The 23565-nt window shown below is 37.0% G+C and overlaps 1 protein-coding gene across 11 annotated transcripts in view; it reads right to left on the reverse strand.

The window, feature by feature from the left end:
* The window catches only part of NPAS3 (neuronal PAS domain protein 3), a 591061-nt gene that overhangs the window by 3997 nt on the left and 563499 nt on the right, over window positions 1–23565 (reverse strand). For all 11 annotated transcript variants that reach the window (XM_064423979.1, XM_064423977.1, XM_064423983.1 and 8 more), the window contains 4 exons: window positions 22193–22299; window positions 6336–6483; window positions 3091–3206; window positions 1–282 (listed from right to left, as the gene is read on the reverse strand). The exon at window positions 1–282 is cut by the window's left edge and continues 3997 nt beyond it. In XM_064423979.1, coding sequence (XP_064280049.1) covers window positions 1–282; window positions 3091–3206; window positions 6336–6483; window positions 22193–22299 — 653 coding nt within the window. The remainder of the gene's footprint in view (window positions 283–3090; window positions 3207–6335; window positions 6484–22192; window positions 22300–23565) is intronic.

Below are 23565 nucleotides of genomic sequence, written 5' to 3' on the forward strand. Positions count from 1 at the left end.
GCAACCGCAAGTCTGACTCACTCTCAACATAGCGCTCCACCTTGATCTGCATAGAGCCAAGAGTGCCAAAACTGTCTTCAGGGGCCTTCTGATTCTCGAAGTCTGAGTTTTCAAAGCTGTCATCACTGTCCCTGCTGTCCTGGTTGCTGGAGCTGTTCCCATCCTCATTACAGTTCATTTCATTATCTGACTGATTTCCTGACTTTTTCCTGTCGGATTCAGGGTCTTCACTGTTCTCTGACTGGTTTCCTTTCTCATCTGACTTTGAGTTCTCATTGTCCTCTGGAGCAAAATAAAAGTGAAACAAAGCATTAGCAACAGGAACATAATATTATAATCCAAGTTCAGATTTCTACCTACCAATGAGATTGGATTTGCTTTAACTTTTTTTTGGCAAGAGACGTTTTCTTCTGTAGAGTTGCATGGTTTTTTTTCCAGTATTGTGTTGGGTGAGTTTTGATCACCATGAATGTCTCTGCCTCAGGACTGTTAATGCACTAGAAGCCTATGCTATATGGCTGCACCTTGATTGAGGGGGCCTTTTCGTCTGCTCACTGGACAAGAATCATGGTGACAGCTGTGAGCACAACAGCATTGTAGCTGTGCCATCCAAGAGGAGTCAGTGAACAATCCCATTATCACTCTAATGTTCTGGTGATTGTTCTTCCACATCCATGTTCTCCTGCAGTGGGCAGGCACCCACATATAGCACTATTTATTAATGAAGATTCTAGTACTCTCATCTCTTTTTCTTCTGACTATTGCCACTTTTGAAGTGGCATAGAGTCTCTGGCTGCAGTGGAATTACTGCTGATTTCCTCCCGTGTGAGAGGAGAAGCAAGTTGTGTATAAATCTGAATGAATGAATAAACCAGTTAAAATGAGTGAATAAACCAGTTTATGGTTAAAACAATCTTGCTATGTTGCTAGACCGTCTTCTTACATTCTCCTGAAGGAAAACAAGTATAAAAAAATAGAGAAAAAAATAATCAGCCAATGAATTAAATTCTTGATTGATCCAAACCATCCAAAGACCATTGAAAATAGCACAGCTACAGCACTGAGAAGCTGTCACTCTTCTTGCCTGAATTCATTTAATTATAATTCTAATACGGGTGAGATAAACACTGTAGCCCACTGGAATCGGAGAGCCAAAGCAGCTTTGAGACTGAATATGTTCCATTATCACACTATGTTTGAAAGGGTCAAAAAAGGTTTCAGGAAACCCTGTCCTTTACAGACTAGCCAGAAATCTTTTGTTGCCTAATAAAAGATGTTTTTCACTCATCAGAGCCAAGTACTACTCTTTTCAATATCCTTGCTTTAGGTGGAGAGGGGAAGGAGTGGTTTGCGTCTAAAGATATTGGTTACTTCTGGAGCCATGTCAATGCCAAACTATTTCCCAGAAGTGCTGAAGGTGGGTTTGACAGGAAAGCTGTCTGAGCATTCAGGACACTGCACTTTGCAAGTCAGTGGGACTTTTGCTTGTGTGAGCAGCAGCAGAGAGAACCTTCCTTTAAAAAATAAAATCTATAGGAAAAAAGTAGCAGCTGTAAACCCCCAAGTCTCATCCAGCTTTTTGTTCCACCTAGGGTTGAATTTGTCCTACAAATTTTTTCTTCCTTTATTTGAAGATGTCTTATTTTAAGGCCATGGTTTCTAGCTGGGGAAGAGTGGCCTTAGAGTGAGGTGGTCTAAAGCTACACAATATTTGCCTGAGATTATACCACAGCTTGAACTGAACTTGTTGGTTTAATCTAAAATACTGTTCCAAATTCAGGTCCTTTGGCATTTCTATCTAAATCTTTTGTAGTAAACAAGCCCCTGTGCCATCTGTCTTCCACGACTCCCAGATACCTCCTTCAGAGATGTAAATACCTGTGCACTTTTGGAATGCCGTCTTGCTCTGCATCAGCTTTAGAAATCATGATTGTACATGTATTTCTCATGTGCTCACCTGGAGAAACTTCCAGTGCATGTGGGAAATCAAAACTGTTTTCTCCACATATGTGTTATTTGGCTATTTAGGAACAAGACAGCAAAAAGGAAGCACTGGGAATCGATGAAGAAATTCCCAATAACAGTGGCCTGCACATTTACTTTAACCAAGCTGCCAAAGCACAAACAAATAAAAGCAAAAGATGAAAGAGAACAGCCATATAATAAATATAATATAATATAATATAATATAATATAATATAATATAATATAATATAATAATATCCTGATCCTCTTCTTGCTCTTTCTTGATTTATATCACAGTGATCCATTTTCTCTAGAGTGTTTTTGGTAGTTATTGTAGACATGAGAGAAAAATAATCTATGTATCTATCTATCCATCCATCCATCCTACGTAGAACAGCTGAGTAATATCTTTACTTCTTGGGCTGCAGGAAAACACACTTCTTTCAAGGCCAGATGATTTGCACCTATGCCTAGGTAGCCACTGTTAAAACTAACAGGGAATGTGTGAACCATCTGTGCACTGGACCATCTGTAGGACTAATTTACACATAGAACTTGAGGCATACACTCAGCTTTTAAAAAACAGCTGAAGTCCCAGACTTAAAGAGCTTAGGAACAAGTTCTTGAACCCACACATTTTAATTAAATATAACTTTTAACCCAAGAAAACTCTCAAATTTTTTCAATCTTTACTGCCCCCTAGTGAGAGTCTTCAAAAATGTATTTATACAGGGAAAAGAGATTGAATAAAGATTGACAGCGGAGACCTCTCAGTAGAATGCCTGCCTACTTTGGAAAGAGAAGAGCTTGAATTTTATCCAACAGTTGCAATCCCAAGTCTCCTGCACAAGGCACAATACTTTAAGCACAGCTGGGAAATCAAATATTTAGTTTGGTGCTATGTAGGCAACAATGCATGAAGAAAGTGAAGAGAAATTCTGAGGAAATGGAAATGCTAAGGTGATTAAAAAAATTTGCTAGTGTTTTTCAATTTAATTTTATGTGATTTTTTTTTGTTTGTTCTAATGGAACAATACTTGAGAAGTAAAAGCAACTGAAAAGCTGACCGTGTGGCTTTCATGATATGAACCTCTTGTGGGTGTAAAGGCACACCATGTGTGTTACCTGAGTTGTCCTTTGAGTCTGATTCAGAGTCAGAGGTCTCTGAGGATTCTGAGGTTTTCTCTGGCAGATGGGGAAGTTGTGCAATATCCATTGGAGTGTCCTTGTACTCTGGATTACTGAAGAGGATACAGCAAATACAAACACAATAGGATGATTTGCAGTTTCATGATTTTTTCTTCTTTTCATATCAAAGTTCAGGAACAAAGAACAGGAAGAATAGCAGAGTAAACACAGAAACACATATTTTTGGCTTCAGAGCTTCACAGCAGGAATTTTGTGAAGGCTTATTTTAATACTGCAGTCAAATACTTTTATTGACCAGGTACTAAACCTTGTTTGATTCTAGTGAAGTTTTAGAGCTATCAAAGCATCCTTGCTGAAGTGGGACATCATGGCTTGTGTGATATCTAGCAGTAAAGCTACACTGTGTAATCATCCCACAACAAAATATCTCGATTTCGATCCCATTACTGTGCCTGGGAGGACAGAGAGAGTGTTTTAACTCTTCCAATCTGTTTCTCTCACACTGGCAATGTCTATTAGAGTTATCTTTGTAGAAATGTTCTCTATCAACTGTGCCAGAGTCCTTTCAATAACTGTTTTTCTCAACATTCCAGTTTTACACATTTTAATCAAGCATGTCATACATGAAGTTATTAAGAAGGTGCTCAGCGAGGGCTAAAGAAGTGACCACTGTTCCAAAAAATCTGGCCAAAAATTAGATGAAATAGGTTACATGTTTTTTAAACACTGCACACATACATCCACATCAGCAAGAAACCAAAAACAACCTCTCTAACTATGTGACAGATGCACATGTGCATGTTAAGATGCATATGTTAGGGATAAAGAACTGTCAACACACCCATTATAATCATATCTTCATCTGCTCATGTGGTGCTCACCTGTGACTTGTTAGCAAGGAACATGACTGCAATCTAAAAAAGCTACACTGCCAGAGAGATGGAAGAAAACCCCTACAACGCTATGCTTTTGCTTGGTTTGTACCTTTTAAAATGTGTTCCTTTCTTAAGTGCATGCAAATGTAGGGGAACAGACATAGCTAAACATAAGTGGTAGAGAATATGAAAAATAACAAAGTCTTCAATAATTTTTGACTGGGTGAGTATTTCCATGCACTTCAATTCTGGTAAAATGGAAAATCCACAGTCCTGCACAGAACAATATGAGGCAGCACTGGGGGTGCCTGACGCACTATCACAATGACAGTATGCTCATATTCAGCCTCTCAGAGTGCACTGTGAAAACTCAGAGCTCACACAGTTCACATGAGATGCCATGTTACTATTATCATCTTTATGGCTTTGTCCTGACAAAGTGACTGTATTTTGTTGCATCCCAGGGCAGTCTCCAAATTTGCCCCCTCCAAGCAAAAGATGTTTGAGGGCTTTCACACTATGAATAACAAGTTGCTAGAACAAGAACAGCATTAATCCTCCCTGTCACTATAATTAGTCTATCCTTTTACAGACAGCTGAATCATACTTTCTAATGCATGGAAATGTATACAGACCAGTACTTCTGCTAAGAGTAGACCTAATTATGCCTTAATCTGTTATTAAAATATTATTTGGACATTTTGATCTTTTGTGAATTCCAGTACAAGGAGAAATCTAAATTAAAAATACAAATTCAGTGAAGATGCTAATATTTCTCTAACAGATTGGTGAATGGAATACGCTAGAAAAATCAGGTTCTGGGAGGGGACCTGAGGAAGACCACACTGCTTTTTTTTTTTTTTGGTTAGGTATATTCTGCTTGTAGAGAAAATTGTTTTGTGGGATGTCTGTGGACAAAGTTCACCTATTATCTGAAAAGCAGAAAAGGGGACAGAGGTAGCTGTTCATAATTCTTATGTTTGACTTTTACAGCTAGAGCTGGAAATATGAGAACACTTCTGGGCATTTTGCAGCTCTGTTAAGAACTGGGGCAGTGAAGCTGTACTTCCAGTTCAGAATTGTCAGCTTTAAGCTGACCTCCTAAAATTCTGCATTCTGCCTCACACTAGCAAAGAACAGACAAAAAAGTAGCAGGACAAAGATATATTCAGAAAAGCCTGTGCTCAATCATATCAGGCCAAAAAATTGCAATTCCCAGTGAAAGCTCCACTGCCGTGCAAGGTTTCCCTCTGTACCCCTTCAATGCTCTCCTGCCAGGGGTTGCTTCCTTCTCTTCCCCAAAAGGGGAATCAAAAGCATTTCAACATGCAAGTTTAGGCAGGCACAGTCTCTTCAGGGCTTGCTGGACTTGGCATAATAAGTCACAATCTAACCCCTAGACATCACTTTGAACTCTCATGGCATCAAAGGGAATGTAACTAACCATGACAAGCAACTTAAAAGGAGAACAGGCCAGAAAATGACAATTGCATTTCATGACAATCTCAAGGTTTCAAATTTTATTTGTTTGTTTGTTCTGCTTTGGAACAAAACAGAAAATCTCCCAATCTTATTGAGCATTTTCACAAAACAGAATGTGTTGAAAGGTATTTTCAGATGAGAACAGTCAGGTTTATAATTCACTGTCTCTCAGTGACTGTTGGTTTTCCCCTGAGCTCTGAAACCAGTCCTTTACAAATACTTTGGTAAAACAGAATTTCTCAGGGAACAGCCTTTCACTCAAGCCATTGTTACTATTTCTATTTAAAATAGTTCTAATAGCTTAATATAGTAGTTTATAGTAGTTTGAAATCCTATGTTGTATTTTTCAGTGTGAATATTATCTGATACTTACAGGAACAACAAAGTAGTTTGAGCCTTTTTTGTCACGAGACTGTTCCTCTCTCTGGAGTGAATTGGCAAATGCCTTTCAGAGATAACTTTTTTTTTGCCATACCAGCAGATTGCTTCCCTGCATTTTTAATATCCAAATAAAACAGTGCCAAACACTTCACACCAGATTTTATAACACAGCTACTGAAAGTTGGTGTGGATAATTTTTATCTTTGAGCTTGGATTGAGTAGATTTCAGGGCATGCAATAAAATAGTGCAGGGTTTATTTCAAGACCGAGGCAGCATAATAATTCAAGAATATTCTCATGCACAGAGAAACGACAGATGCCTCAATAACTATAACAAAATGGCACTGCTTTTGATGAGGACTACATGAAAAGTTCTTCTTAACTTTCTCTAGTAGGCTGTTGTTTTTTTCCCTAGGCCTCTCACTGACAGAGACAAGCAACAGAGACAGCAGATGAAGCGAGAGAAGTGACTGTGAGACCTACCTAAGGAGGTAATTGACCCAAATGATATTCTTCTCACTTGCATTCTTGGCGTTGACAGCTATGGTTGCACTAGATTGTATCCAGATATAACCTCCGTTCTTCTGCATCCAGCGGTAATACTTTGTTACACACTGACCCTTATTCAGCACTGACAGGAAAATACAAACAAAACACAAGCAAGATAGAGTACGTGTTAGAACTGTGGTAAAATGACCTTCATTGTACAACGTGACACAAGTATAAGCAGAAGATACATGGCTTCTTTTGGATTTAATGCCAGTGAGATGACAAACAGGATCTGAACTTCAGTATAACTAGCATTTTACAAGTTTTAAAGTATAATTTTAATCTACTTTTGGAAACTCCAGTGGAAGAAGAAAAGCAAAAAAACCTACAAATCTCTATGGTTTTCAGAATACTTATTGCTGTGTGGACATTTCCAATGCACTCAATGTCAAACTGTAAAAAAAGAAAAGGGAAAAAAGAGGCAAATTTATATGTGATTTATTCATAGCTCCTAGGTAGACCTCTTTGAGATTCTGGATATTTGAAAGGTTTGGGAAGATACTCTACCCCTGCTGCTTTGATCATTTCTCCTCATTGCAGGCGATATCAACCACTGAACTTATACATCTGTTTCTTTGATCTTGTCAAACAGAATTTACAGTTCTCAGATGAACCAAATCTCCACTGGTCAGTGGGGGAAAAGTCTTTGGAGAATTTACTTTCTACCAGAGCAAAGTAAATCCACCAGCAGGCTGAGAAAGAGGCCTAGGGGAGGCACAGAATGGCTTGGTTAGAGCCAAAGAGTGACAGCTCTTTCTGATGCTTGAAATATGCCAGGAAACAGAAAGCAGTAAAAGCAATCAGTAATGTGAAACGGCGCTGTTAGATGCTCACAGTAAGACGGCTTAAAAATACAGATGTTTAAAGTAATACTTCAGCCAAAATATTGCCAAGTTTGAAATGGATTTGTTTTGTATCTGATTCTTCCATGTCAGGAGAAGGGAATGAAAGGCAAAGCTTTCAGTGGAAGGTAGCAGAACGGTTTTATAAAACCCATAAACTACACAAAATCTAGGCACGGCTGTTGCTGGATCCCTTTTCCTCCCTGTATTCCTCAGTATTCCCATAAAGCTTCGTGCACTAGAGGGCAGTGTGCCTTCACAGTCACCGCCTGCTTTTGTCATGTCCTTGTCTCCGTCTGCTAAAATGAAAAACCTCTAACTGCTGTAATAAATTTGGCTAAATTAGCTGCTAAATGGTTATCTCAAGTAATATGTATTTGCATTAATCATCTTGCTCTAAACCAGAACAAGCCAGAGTCCTAAAGACGTAGTAAATTCATATTGTCCATTTAATTACGGCTAATAAGTGCTTCATATACAATAGTTTCATGAAGTACATTTTCCTTTTTTTTTCTTTTTTCCTTTTCCTTTTCTTTTTCTTTCTTTTTTTTTTTTTTCGTAGAGAGAAAATAAAAAAGTCACTTTGGAAAAGGATAAGTATTTAAGGCAGTTAAAGTTCCTGCCATAAATGTGACAGATGACACTTTGGAGCTTTCAAGTTAACCAAGTGTCTATACCCCCAATTATACATGTGAATGTATCTATATCTAAATCTGTGTACAGCAGATATCTACAGAAAAAGATGTTTACAAAGGCAGCCATACAAACAGTGATGTTTCCTTACCTTGGAGGTATCCCCCAATCCCCACTACAATTTTTCAACTACTAGAGAAAAACATGCATGCAAAATAGTGCCATGCAAAGTGAATGCGAAGCGCAAGTTATGTTCAGCTTTAATATAAACAAATATTTGTATCTGGGTCTTGTTTTTCAGCAGCCTCTAGTGAACTAAGTTTGTTCCTAGCAGACATCAATATTTCCCTAAATTTTTACTTTTGTATTTCAAGCTCTAAATATTCTACTGTGATAATTCATTGTCTTCAAAACCTCATTATACAGCAGAATAAAGATAAAACTTGAGCAACTGACTACCCAGCATTTCTGTCAAACCAATGTTGTAAGCCACTTTAGAAAACAATCTCACATAAATTAGCCCAACTTTATCAGTTATGAAGAAAAAGGGAAGAAAATCACTGCTGTGAGTTTTGATTATGGTAAGCATTTCCATTTCAGTACAACAGGACATTCAAAATACTCTGCTTACAGCTGAGTGTAAAACTGATGTGCACACAACTGTGGAGTGATACCATCTCTCTTCTGGAAACATGAATGCCCACAGCTGAGTGCAGGAACCAGTAAAATCTATCTGCACTTGTACCTACTAAATACACTAGTGTCTTTCTTGGAACACTTTTTATTTAAGGAGTTTACCGTGCTACACAGATGCCAAAGGACAACTGTCCACATACACATTTGAAAATCAAAGTACCAGGTGAGTCACTAGCCAGTGGCTGAAAGGCACACTGCAGTTATTCATAGTGATGGTCACAAGGTCCCAGATTGTCCAGCTCTTTTGGTCATCCTAGACAATTCCTTCATCCTCCAGTAATTTTTACATTGCTTGTTGCACCACTGGAAAAGTCTGTGTCATGGACTGAACAGAGCATTCATTTCAAAGCTGTGGAAAAGAGGAAAAGATGCCTGCTTTCTCAAGAATGAGAATTCTGTGCATCAGAGCTATATACAAACCATCTACACTCAGAGTTCAGGCTCCCAAATACAAAGAATACATCCAAAGAATGTCTGTAATACTGTATTAAAAAGGAACTTTCCGTGAAGTTCATCTACCTGCAAATTCCCACTCTATTTTTGGCCAGCTTAGATATATTACCAGATACACAGAATTTTCCTTGCTGCGTCTGTCTAAAGCACATTTCATATAAGAGATTTGTGGCCCATGCTCTAAAGGAAGTCTCATGATTCAATATAAAAATTCTCTCTATAAAGAGATTCTTTGGCAGGCAAGCTGCACTGTGCTGCTAAATCTGGTTGTTACCTCCTGTGAGAGTGCACCCCCAACTCAGTTCTGAAAATTCCCAGTATACCTTGGAAAGATATTTCTAAATGTGATGAAAGAAAATGATAATGAAAAAAATTTGAATTGTTTTCTAATTTACAGTATTTTTTAACTGCTGGCATTGCCAATCTGCAACTTAGAAATCAGATGACAATTTTGAGGCAAAAAAACTCCAAAAACCAAAAAACAATTAGAAGGAGGCAATAGGGAGGGAAATTTATCCAGTTTATTGCTAACTAGTTTTACTGAGTAAAGCTCAGTTTCATTTTAAAGATCTTCGGTTTGCAGGTACAGAGAGTCCATTAATAAAGTTCCTGATTTTGAGAAGAAATGAAAGCAAAGAATCACTAAGCTCTGATTGTGAAGATATGTTTTCTAACTAGCAACAGACGATGCATTTCACTTTAGCATAAACTGAATGTAAATTTAATGCCACGTAGATTACATCCTGAATTTTCAGAATGTTTTTTTTTCAAGCAAGTCCCTCACTCACTGAGCAGTGCAAATAATTTTATATTTCTATTTGTGTAATACATGGAGTAGCCAGTATGGCAGACAAGGTGAGACTTGTGACCAGATTTGTGGGATGGCTCATGTGATGGGATTAAGCATGATGATGGGGTTATATAATTTTATATATATATATATATATATATATATATATATATATATATATATATATATATACATACACATACACAGACACACACACAGACACACACACACATGCACACACACATATATACACAAACCCTTTAATCAAAGGGACTAACTGAGGGTTAATGTTTTAAAATCGGTGACCTTTATGTCAGCTGCACAGATATATTCCCTAAAATGGTGGATGGTAAACCTGATTAAAATTTGCTGAAATGTTACCTAGTTCCTCAATTTGAATTCAGTGGTTGGCATGCAAGAAGTGCACAGTATGTCATGCTAAGAAATAAAAAAACCCTCACTTATTTCTCAAAGTATGAATATATTGCTGTGTACACAGTTCCCAACAGAGGGATTTCAGTTTTCCTTGGTAGCTTTGTGCACAGCAATATTCTTGTGGCGGTGGAGTGAAGGAGGGGGAAAAAGAAGAAACAGCCAGTGTTCTTTGCAGGAACCTATTTCTGTTAGAAAATTAAAATAAATCAGTACAAGTTTGTCTTCAAAAATATGGTTACAAATAGAAAAGGAACATAGTTTCTTCCTGTAAGGCTGTTCTGAGAAATCAAAGCCAAAGCTTCTAAATAGTGAGTTGTGTTTTAAAAGAAGGAAGTAGCTTAATTCAGTTTGAAGAGGAGATGAAGAAATTGTGTATCAAAAGCAGTCTTTTAGCAAAGTCTCTTACAAAAGGACATTTTACTCATGTGCATATGCATTTAAAAGCTACACTATATTGCGTATTCAGGTAAGTATTGAGTAAATAGGAAATGATGAGATCATCTTACATATTCACACAGCTTCACAAAGAGGCTCTTTATAATTGGTGAAAATATTGAGGTTACATCTGCTGTGCTATTCACCCTTCTCCTTGAAATACCTTTATCAATGACTGGATGGTATTGATACTGAACTCCTCTCACGGTAAACTTATAAGAATATTTTTAATTTAGTGCATGAGGGTGAAATTGCTGTACTTAATACTACAGTCGGATACTTAGCTGCAGCCACAAGTACTCTTTCTACATTCACAAAACTGGCAGATGAAACATGAAAAGGAATACTGACTCTTTAATCTCCACTTCTCCACCTAAGGCCCAAGGCAAGCTGACAGGGTAACTTCGTTCTGGAAACAGAGGGGTTTTTATTTTTTTAATTCTGGATTACTTTTTCTTCTGCTTTTGAAAACTGTGGGCTATAGGGGAATGAACCTGGCATAGACTTAAAACAAGAACAAGTTTCTTTATCTGAAAAGTTATAGTCCTTGATGCTTACAGGAAGGTCATTTTCAAAACCCACAGGAAAAATAGCATCACAGCCAGAAAGAGTGCATTAAGTGCCTTATTTGCCTGTAACAGAGACAGTTGTCAATTTATAATAGCTCTGAGGATCAAGTGAGTCTTTGATGTTGTAAGGACTTTCCTATAGATTTTGCAATTAGTGAGCTACATGTTTAAAATAGTGGGTATCCAAAAATTGGATTTTAGCAATGAAAAATATTTAGCGATGCTAAATGATGCTTGCTACAGAATTAGGAGCTAGATGACAGGAGCCTTGTAGACACGTGGTGAGGAATCATATGTCAGCTACATAATTCTCCACAAACAGCTCTATTTTGGATGTACTGCATGGGGTAGAGAGAGGAGGAGGGGACTTAAGCCTGGACAGTGTGTGAATGAACTGAATGCAATTCACTCTGCACATGTGTGAATTGTCTACCTAGTGGGCCAAAAGCAAGGCCATCAGAGCAGATTATTTGGTAAAGAATGCCAGCTTCCCATCACAAGAGTCCCTGTGGGCAATGCTGCTTTACCTCCCTTCACTGCACACGGTTCCTCACCAGCCCTGTCTGACTTACTGTATCTCAACAGAGTTCTTCTAAAGAAAATTCCAAAGATAAGAACTGTTTTAAGAAAATGCTGGTTCTGTGAGGCTTTAGAAAACTGCATTTTATTCACAGCATATGACAGTATATATATATATATAATATATATATATATATAATATATATAATATATAAAGCCTGGAGTGCTGGACAGAGAACATCTTTTTTACCATAGGGTAGAAAGCAATCTATGGTGTCAATACCACTGACAGACCTGGCTGCTACTGTGATATGAATATCAGAGAGGAATAGTTGCAGGTTTATAAACATAAATTCATCTTTTCCTACCATAAGCAGGAAGTAGTGGATCAGGTTCATGAAAGAAAACTGTACCTCAGAGATATTCAAACTCCCACCTAACTTCTTCATCCACCAGGGTATTATTTCAAGCATCTACAGTCACTCTAAAAATGTGAGTGTGGCACACTCTAAGTATGGCAATCAATTAATTTCTTACTTTGCAATCCGAAATACAGTTTAATCTTCCAGTGTAGGGATGTTACACATACAAATACGTGATAAATTAGGCAAAATTAAGTATCAACAACCTTGCAGAAAAAAATAAAGAGCTTTAATCAAGCATTTAGAAAAATTTGAAACCTTAAGAATGTTTGAAAACTAAGCAATACTTTTCCTGCCTCTTTGCAGAAAAGCAAATATTAAAAGCAAACTGTTAAAAAATGTGAATTCTTATTAGGATCAAAGTTTGTAACTTGTCAAATACAGTGAGGAAGGCCTTGCATGCTGTATGCGAAAATTATCTCAGATTAGGACCAGGAAGATGTTTTGTTAAAAATCAATTCTGTGTTATCAGTTTACATGACATCGGTTCACAGTAGCAATGAAAATTTATTAAAACCAAGCAAAGACACAAAATATAGTGTTTCCCAGCACTATGGAAATCATCAACTCCTACTTGAACAACAAAGGCACTTTTCTTCACCCCTTCTTTTTGTGATTATTATAACATACCATTTTCCCATGGCTGAATGTTTGAAATGGCAACTTTATAATTATGCATAACCATGAATATTAACAAGACTATATAATTCTAGGTAAAATTTTTATTTAAAAATGTTATGTAGGTATTGATCAACTGGAATGCAATGTATTGCTAGAGGCACTATTCAATGGAAGCTTATGGCATGCATATTAGAATACTGTTCTGTGGTTTCTATAGATAAAATTGATGTAAGTAAACGATATAAGTTTATTTTGTGACAGACTGGATTGAAAAATGAGCAGCAGATTTTTCTACCTAGGATTCTCTAGGCTTTCTTCTCTCTTTCTTAACTTTTTTCCCCCTCATGATTTTTCTCTCTCCCCATGACTTCAATCCTGCCACAAAGTGATTTTCTTCTGTTAATATTGAAACGGTCGTTTAGAAACTCAAGCCTGCTTTGAACACCAACTTCAGACAGAACTTCCATTATCATTAATGAACCCTCTGTTCAAACTGTAGGGGAAAATGAAATCCCAGATCCAAATTTTGCCCTTAGCTACTAAAACTCAACATCAGAGGAAAAATTTGGCCTTGCTTGCTCAAGAAACTGAAATCTGTCCTCCATCTCTCCACTAACATTAATGTCCATCATATGACAACCTATGTAAGATTAATGATTTTAGAATATAACCCTTTCCATGCCAAATGTATCTGTGGACTATACATAACTACATCTCCCAAAAACAGGAAAAGAGACTCAAGATTCATGGAAGAAGACTGGCAACAATATTAATTTTATCTTTGAATTACCTAGGTTAAAGACTGTCTATTTCAAGAGACAGGATGCCTTTAAACATGCTTTCATTTCTGGGATAAGAGTCCCTGTTTGGGTGCTTGGGCTGAGTGAAATGAGTGATTTCTTCAGGCTGAGCTCTAGAGGAAAGGCATCCAGAGCACAGTGTCATGGTGGTATGGCACAACTGAATGATCAAACTCCCTCTAACCACCACACAGATGCAACGCCATCTCATATCTGACAGCAGACACTTTTGAAACATACTGTCCCTTTATACCAGATGACTTGTAAAATGTAAAAAAAAACCCAAAGATTTCTGCCTTTGTCCACAGGCCTTAATAAGATAGTTTAGTGCTTATTAAAAAAACAAAACAAAACAAAAACAAAACAACCAAAAAAACCCCCCAAAACAAAAAAAAGCCCCACCCAACCACAAAAAAACCCGCAAAAAAACCCAAAAAACCCACCCAAAAAAACCAAACCCTAACACAACTTTGTAAAATAAAAATAAAATTAAAAATAAAAGAACTTTGGAATAATTATGCACCTTGTGATCTCAGAAACAATACTTAGCAACCTATGGACATTGAGTTAAAGGGCTTCAGGTGTTTTGAAGGATGTTCCCAAAGGACTGAGGCAAAGTCCTGCACCAGCCCACTCACTTTACAGGTTATCAGGCATCAAAACCAACATGGACCCACCACATGACACATGGATGGCAAAGCCTCAGGTGATTTATGCAGGTTCTTTCAAACCTGTGCTAATAAGACCTACTGCCACACATTTGATATATGCTACAAAGTTTACTGATACTGTTTTCCTACCCTTACAGCCTTGAAAACTGTCTCCCTTAGACACACAAGGTCAGCAGTCCAGACCTTTGAAAAATAAAAAAGAAAAATAGCCCACAGCAATAACAGGTTTCTAAAATCCTGGAAAAATCTGCAACAACTCCAATCATACTTTCATAGTGACATTTTAGGATGGGGTATTTCACACCCTAGTAAACAACAAACAAAATCCTTAATCCGTTCTTGGATTTTCAGTGATATAACACTGATTTAGACTACAAGGTGATGGAAACTTCTGGTCTTGGCAATCTTGGAGAGAACCTCAACAGTGAACGTAGAAAGATATGTGACTGAAGTACTTTTGTCCTTTTTTAAACTGGCATACATTTACATCCTCTACCAAAAAGCACAGAAATAGCTTGGTGGACAGAATGAAGGTGAAGCTGCTGGACGTGTACAATAATGTTCTTTATTCCCATGGCTTTAAAATTTAACATATGCTTCTGCAATTTATCACAAGAATAATATCAAAATCTAAATTCCTTTCTGGGGCTGGAAATTTTGAGCACAAAAAACTTTAAAAAGACCCCAGAAAATTATTAACAGAGAATCTGGAAAACACAGAGGTTACTAGCAGAAGTCAGAGCACAACCTTCACTTTATAACCCCTTAATGCAGCATGTATTTATACAGCTGGTATTATGTACAATTCTAAGGTCAAAATAGGAGATTTTGGGTGCAAATTTCAATTAACTATAAGCTATGGAAGACACAATTGAAAGCCTACAAACTGAAATGGGAATGTACTAAATGAGTATTGTATTAGATTTAATTTGAAGATGAAATAGCATCAGGAATTAAGTTAAAGGGTTATTGATGCAAACAATATCTGCAGCATCTTGCAGATTTACTGTATATTGCTAAGCTACAGAAGGCAGAATTCTGCAACTAGGCTTAGCAGGTAATGATTTAAATACCCTAAAGATTTATCTTTGTAGGGTTTTCTGGTTTGTTTACTATCCCAAAGATCGGATTCTCCTGATAAACACTTATCTACTTTACATACAGAAAACACTTGTCCAATTGAAAAAAAAAAGCATTTGAAAAACTGAGGCACAAAATATCATAAAGATTGGAAATTTTATGCGATTAAAAATGATTTCTGAGTATTTTTATGGTTAATGGATAATTAAACCACCAAATATTACAATAGTAATAACTGTCCTCCACATACAAAAATGTAAGCATTACCTGTCAAGAAATGAGCCAGCCATGAGTTAATAGTGTATAAAACAAGGGTACAAAGCACACATAATTGCATACTGCAGACTGTTTTCCCCCTTCTTCTAAAGTACCTGGCTTTGTTCAAAAACACAGACAAAGAAATAAGGCTAGACAGACCAATATCTCAAGTAACCCAAAGAAGAATTTGCAGGAGCAAACACAACATCTTCAGGATTTCAAAGCATGGCTAAAAGACATGATAAATACACACTCTTGGATAGTAACCTTAAGATTCATTAGGACTGAAAAACAAATACTAGGCATGTTTTAAAACCAAAGTACATGATCCTTTTTTGCCTTGTATGAAAAAAAAATATTATTTACATGCTTCCATTTCTTCCAGTTTCTTATCTCCTGTTCCCTGATCTTGCTGTATCACCACCAGCTCCAGCCAAAAGGACTAAAGTGTGTCAGTGTCCAACACAGAAATCTTTGCAGGACTATACTATGGACACAGAGAAAGATTTTGCAGGTAGTCAGACAAGCACTTCTGCAATACTTTGAAAACAACAAACACTAGGCTGTCATCAGGGTGCCAGTTGGGCTTAGTTTAAGAAATAGCTAAACCCCTGACATTCTATCAGGCTAATTTAGAATCAATCTTGCTTTCCAGTGATGTTAATAAACTTGTACAAACATGAGATTCATTTGTATATTTTAGCATTTTATTTCAGTCCTGGAATGTAAAACCTGACATTGGAATCAGTTTGATTTTTTTTTGGTTATTGAAGATATTAAGCACTACAAGAGCATTGAAATTTCGATCTGATTAGGATAAAAATTCCTCAGGATCAAAACACTTCTTTTTTTCCCCCTACAGTTTTACTAATTGTGAGCTACTTGACATTGTAGAGTTATTCCACAGCATGATAGCAAAATATGTGAAGTATTTTACTGTTAGAAATTATCAACTCATTCTATTTGTTTTTCATGTGTTTGAGGTTATTAAGAGAATAAAAAATTATAACTGATGTACATAAGTTAAAAGGGTTAGTTCAACTACAGCTGGTAGGCTAAACCACTAAGCAATATTTTGTACTGAATTTTCTACTGAATATACATAAAAGAAATCATGAATATATAACTGATTTAAAAGCACACTGAGGGGGTAATATTCCTTGAAAATAGGGGAGCCATGAAAAAGGTGAATGTGGAATAGTTTATTTTCAGAAAGACTGGATTATTCTAACCACTGGAAACCAGATAAAGTAGATGAGAGGGAGTGCTACCAAACATACTCATCAGAGACCTTTGCTTTATGGGAAATGAACTGCCCTAGCTCACTGTTCCTGAGGAATTGTATTTCTTATAGCTGTAAATCAAATCCTGAAGAAAGAGGATGATATTTTCTAAGCAATAGCTGACGAAACAGTATCGTTCTTGTCAGAGCCAGGTTTCTGAATTCAGACCTCAATTAGGATTCCAAAATGAAAAACCACATATTATATACCAATACCAATTGCTATGTACTTGTGACAGTGTTCTTGCAAACAATACATTAATTTTGAAATGCTGGCATGTTATCATATATTTGTCCACAGTATACTCATGGTTGCCTTCAGAGGTCATGACTTTTATCCTTCCTTGCTGCTTTCTTAATGATCTTCATTGAACAGTAACATCAAGTACTTGGTGTTCAATGAAGACCATTAATTTTTTACAGTTAAATAGAAGATGCATACTGCTACAGCACATGACATCCACTCATTCTTGGCATTAAATGAACTTCTTAAAAAGGCTGTTACAGACTTCTGAATGATAACAGTGTCAAAAAAAGGGAAGCACATATGCACAGCATTGTCCTCCCAAGAGCAGCAATTGCCCTTGCTGCGTTTTATAGAGTGCTAAGACCTGATACAACAGTAATTTTATTGATCTGCTTGGTTTCTGGTGTTGATTTGACATGAAATGTATCCTGCTAGCTTTAAGATCAGGGATTTTTGTCACTGATGTCATAAGAACAAGGGCAGTTCTACTCATGCAGGGACTCATGGCTTGGTGAAAGCATTCAAACTGCCCTATGCTTGACACACACCTCAGTCCTGCAGTGCTTTTATGCAGTGGTAAGTAAATAGAGAGGATCCTGTCACCTTCCCCATCCTTACAAGTGGTAAAGTAGTACTGGGCCCTGAGGGGTCCTTCAATGGCGTTAGTTCTAGATGCATAACTATGAAACACAAACCATTCAATTACGACTCTTTCATAACCTAATGAAGAGCTCTGTTACAGAACTAGGATTAGAGACTATATCTGTGCCAGGGTACAGCCAGACCTGTAATTTTTGAGGGTTTGGATTGAAACAAAAGTTGTTGCAGCTTAGCCAGTTTCTGCGTGTTAGCTGAGCCAACAGCTGGGTCGTGATACTGGATGTGTACAGGCTGTTAGACTAGAGAACATTTTAATTATGAGCTCTGTGAGAGAGACTTGATTTATGCAATGATTCTACCAGCAATTTGTTCAACAACCCAATTGTTGAACCAATGGGTTCAACAACCCATTTGTTCAACACATAAGAAGATTCCCAAACTCCTGAAACCATGAACCATTTTAAAAAGGGAAAGAGCTTAATAAGGTAGAATTGTAACACCAAAAAATTGGCTGAGAGATTTGTGAAAAAGCATGATCATTCAAAGTTTGAATGAAACAGAAGAGAAACAACTGGCATAAACTTTTTTTTCTGTTTGGAAAAAAATTATGTTTCAACAGCTTGTTATCATGCCATGTATTATGGTGTTGTTATAAATGCAGGCAGAGTATGCATGTTGTTTTATTAATTCAAAAACGATTGAAGGCATAACTAAAATAAATATCTTAATATAAATTTTGAACCTAATGGAATTTTTGCTATTAACTTCACTGGGCTCAGAATTTTAGTCCACAAAAAATTGCTTTTTTAGGGCATAACCCCCATGTCCATTGAAGTCAATGAAAGCTTTTCCAGTGACCATAACTGACCTTTCATGAGGGCAGTAGTTCCTTTACAAAAGCCTGTTGTTACTGCTATAGTCTTGCAGACTTTCTTCACAATTGTACTTGTTATGGTCGCATCCCTGAAACTGCTTTTGTCTTCTTTTATCTGAGATGAAGTTAACAAGGCCTGCTTTTCTAAGTTTCTAATGGGCTGCTATGATCTGAGGCCATCAACAGCCCTCTTCATTTTTTTTCTGTGTGATTTGGTGCAATGTTTTCTTCTTTACTTGTTTTTCTCTTTGATGTTTTTGAATATCTTGCATGAGAAGGCAGGATGCAGTGGTCTCACTTTTTCCTTATGGTATGTTGTCAGTAAATAGGCAGAATAGCAGTTTTACTTATGTTTCTTTTACCCTTAAATCTACAATTGCAACTTGGATTTCTTCTTGTTTTAATCATTAAAAATTATTTTATCTCCTGTAAAAATAAATCAAGATTTTTGGGTGCATTCTCCATCAAACACCACCTTTTAACTTTGCTGCTTTCTCAAGTCCTGCTTTATTTTCTCACTAGTGCTTTCAATCCACTACTTTAGGTTCTTTAGCTCCAAAGTGCTCTTCAAAATATTGCACAAATCTGCTTTTTTTTTTTTTTTTTTTTTTTTTTTTTAAGCAGTTATTGCCTATGTTGTACTGGCAAATATCCTGTGCTCTCTGTTTTGGGAAACCAGTTCTGATGAGTTCCACCTTTCACAGCCAGTGTTTGCCAGTTCATGAATTTTAGTTTTACTAAACCAGGAGGATTTTCTCCTTCTGGTTTGGTTTGAATTTGATTTTATAGGACTGGCAAGCTGCTATGAAGTATTTTGAGGTTTACAATTTTTTTCTCTTGGTTTCTGTATGATTTTTATTGTCAAATGCTAGAAGTTGAACATCTCTCTGGGCAAAGATATGAACCACTCTGGCTTCTGCAGAACTTATGTACTTCCCCAGTTATTCCCAAGACTAATTTAAATTTGAAGATCTATCAGAAAGAGCATGAGTTTGAAAATGAAAAGACAAATGCAAAGCCCTGTATCTGGGATGGATGGATTCCCTGCTATGTTTCAGGCTTGGGACTGTCTGGCTGGGACCTGGGGTCCTGCTGGACACCATGCTAAGCATGAATCACAGGGCTGCACTAGAATGTGTACAGCCAGCAGAGCACAGAAAGTTGTTATCCCCCTTCACACATCACTCTTTAAATTGCATCTGGAATCTAATTTTAGGCTCCTACCATAGGAAATATATTGATAGACTTCAGTGAGCTCAGAAGAGGTCTGTCAAGACACCCAGGGGCTGGTGTATTTGCTCTGTGAGGAAAAGCTGTGGAACCAGGCTTGTTTAGCATGAAGATGAGGTGACTTCAGCGGAACCCAGCAGCATATCTGCAAGCAGGATACTGCAAAGATGGAGCCATGAGCTGCACCGTCAAAACAGGGAAATTCTAACTGGATAGGAGGATAACTGACACTTATTAAAACAACTGGAACAGGTTACTCAGAGAAGTTGTGGAGAAGCTGAAGTTTTTCAACATCAACTAGACAAAGTGCTAAAAATTTGCTTCAAATTAGTATTTATCCTGTTTAGAGTATTAGGTGGAACTAGATGATATCCCAGAGCTCCTTCCAACCTAAATGACTCTAAGAGCATCTTGTTCCTATAAGGTAAGAAAACAAATATACATAAAAGATGTAACCAGCTCTGTCTACTGAAAAAAACCAACTAGCCTAGCAAGAATAATTATGCTATAGCCACACAACCAAATTTGTGAGCCCTGCTATGCTGGATGTTGATAATGGGAGAAATCCCTGTGTTTGTAAAGTTTGCAACCCAATCAGCTAAACTGGACATACAGTGAGAGCAGGAATACAGTAAGTTGAAGTAAGTTGAAGTGATTTTCTTGAAGTCATTCTTGTCATCAGGGTCTCCTGAGTCCTAGTCCAGTGTTTATATATTGGACCACACTGCACTCATACTCTTTGCATAGAGTCTTGAATTTTTCTGAAGATTAATGTTTCATAAAACATATCCTATTTGAGAGAGAAGTGGTCATTCAGAAGATTAAGGTCTTTTTCAAATGGGATGTTCATCTATGCCAGGTGGTATGGTAAATCTGAGTCATAAATATCTTTTATTTCCTTGGTCAGATAGTGCAGTGAAAGTGCCACTTGTCATTTTTGACTTCCAGTTTCAAGAGCACCAAGAATTTGAGTTTCTGAATTTGCTCCTTCATTTCTCAGCAACTGATATATTCTACTGGATATTATGCTTAAAATTTAAATGACAAAAAATTATTCTGTTTATCCCTTTGGATAGTTGATTTTATTTTTTTCTGCAGAAATATGTCTAACTTGATTTTATGCCAAACACATTTTACATTCCAGAAACTTCTGAAATCTTTACACAGCCTAATACTGCTGTTGGCTGCCATATGTTGTAATAGAAGCTCTCCCCTATTCTCCTGCTTTCCGGTCAGAGTTATCCTCCTATCTTCCCTTGCAGATCATGAAAGGTAATTTGGGATGAAACATTTTTTTCTGCCTTCTAGTGTAGTCATCTGGTTTTGTAAAATCTAATTAAATGTGGCTGCATTTGGGCTGCTGCCCTTTTATTAGGAAATGTTAGCAGGACATGATGCAGGGGGAGCAGAGTTATTCAAATCTGTGACTCTGAATTTAAGAAGCAGTTTTCAGATCATCTTCTGCATTAAGAAAAGCACCAAAGTCAATCATAAATGCAGTCAGTCACTGAAACTTCCAAAGAATTATCTGGCTTCACTGCAGGCACAGATAAATTAGAGATTACGGGCATAAGTCTTTTTCCGCACAAGGGTAAATCAGGAGCCCCATCACTGAAGTCAACAGATCTCAACAAGAAAAGAATTAGGCCCCATGGCTTTTAGTAAGAGGAATACAAAGAGTTTAATTACATGGAATCATGCTGAACCTCCCTTCCCCCATACACAGACACTGCACATGTTCTCTGGTAAGGTTTGGCTCTTGCAACATTTTTGTACTTCTGTTATCCTTATTCTAATCAGATACTACCAGTGAGCATATATAACAGGGACTTAATACAGAAAGGATGGGGCCATTTAGATATTAACACATGGGGTGGTTAAAGCACTAGTAGAGATGTAGCTCAGTTCTCTATGAAAAAACCTGGTGAAATCCCAATTATGCTGCAGTTTATTGTCCTCCATGTTATGACTCAGAAAAACCCAAAATCCTCAAATAGGAGGAGTTCCTATTATGTGCCAGGGAGGGAGTTTCTCATGTAAGCAATGCCTCTTTAAGAATTAAAATAATGCATAACACATGTAAATTAACAACTGCTGGAAAATCAAGTAATACCAGTATAATGCTTTATTCTGACATATATAAATGGTCTAATATGTCTATAAAAAGACTTGAAATTAAATCATATAAAGAATTACATTTAAACCATCTTCTATGAAAACCTCTGGCAAAAAAAAGCAGGTGTAAGATGAAGATCCCAGTTGTGGAACATAAATAATAGTTTAGGAGCAATCAGCTGTTGTACCAGATAATTTGACAAAAATGGAAGTACTTACAGTCTAAGTGACTATGTCTAATGCCTTCCACATCTTCAGCATGAATGAAGTGGTAACATCTCTTTCCTACAATATCTACAGGGGTCAGATCCATGTAATCACTAATCCTAAAAAGGAAAAAGAACATAAAGCCTATAATTCAAGAAAGAAAAGAACAAAAGAATTGTCAAATGACTCAGAAAGTTAAATCTGCTAAAAAGTTTTTTCAGCATTATATCATTTGAATGGAATATCTGTACAAATGAGACAAGGTCTTTGAGAAAAAAAAATCTTTTAAAAGAAACTTAGAAATTATTTTTTCTATTTAACTAAGTGGAAAATTAAATTCCAGTGCATATTCTCCATGTAGCACAACACTAGGACACTATAATTCCATGAAATTGTAAAGCATTAGTGACAATCCAAAATCCTCATTAAAAGACTAAGATGATTCAAGGTTACATAATAAAGTAGAAACATGTTATGTTTATACCAAATGATTAGAGACACATTTCATTTCAACAGATTGGTCTTCTATTGGGTATATTCATGAAAAAGCTCTTCAACCATTTCTTGGCACCAAGTCCAAACTCATATTTCAAGGGATATAATTTAAATGCTGAGACACACAGATGCCTCAGGGTGTTATCTTTTTTAGTCTAATTCATTTGGGAGCTCAGCTTTCACTCTGGGCCCTTTCAACTGGGACTTTGTTGTTTATTGCACACAGAAACTTTAAAATCTATTCTGCAGATCTTTGAGTGTGTGTGTGTCTGTGCACTTGTGTCTGTGTCTGTATGCGTAAACTCGTATTGAGGGGAGTCAAGGTGTCGACCTCCTTAAACACACGACAGAAATGAAAAAGAAAATTGGAAAATGTCCTGTTCAAGTAAGTGTTTGAAACTATGTCTGTTTTCTAGACATAGAATACTTTTTTTAGGGCTTTAAATAATCTGCAATGATTGTGGTACATTGTATTATAAGATCAGGGAGAGGAAATCCAACCTGCCAGCCTAGTAGAAAGGGGCAATCTCTAGCCAGGCCACTATCCTGTGGTCCTGTAAAACATGCATAGGCTTGTGTTTGAGTAGATCAATGGTTCCACTGACTTACAGGACTGTTAACATGATTGAAATTTAAAGGCAGGTATATGGTACAGTGTTTTGCTGAATTTGCTGAAATTGTGCACACGTTTATAGGCTTGAGGTTTGCTACACAAGACAGCTTCTGCATATCTGAAGGATCTACTGACAACCACTGTCATGGCCAACAAGCCAAACCTCTGCCATGTGCTTATTACTTTTTGGGCACATATTAGCAGATACACACACAGTCCACATTAAACTGGTAATTGTCTCTTTCCAAATGGTCTTCAATCCTTAACAGTTGAAAAC

This window comes from Passer domesticus, chromosome 6 (assembly GCF_036417665.1).
Source record: "Passer domesticus isolate bPasDom1 chromosome 6, bPasDom1.hap1, whole genome shotgun sequence".
Classification (NCBI taxonomy): Eukaryota; Metazoa; Chordata; class Aves; order Passeriformes; family Passeridae; genus Passer; species Passer domesticus.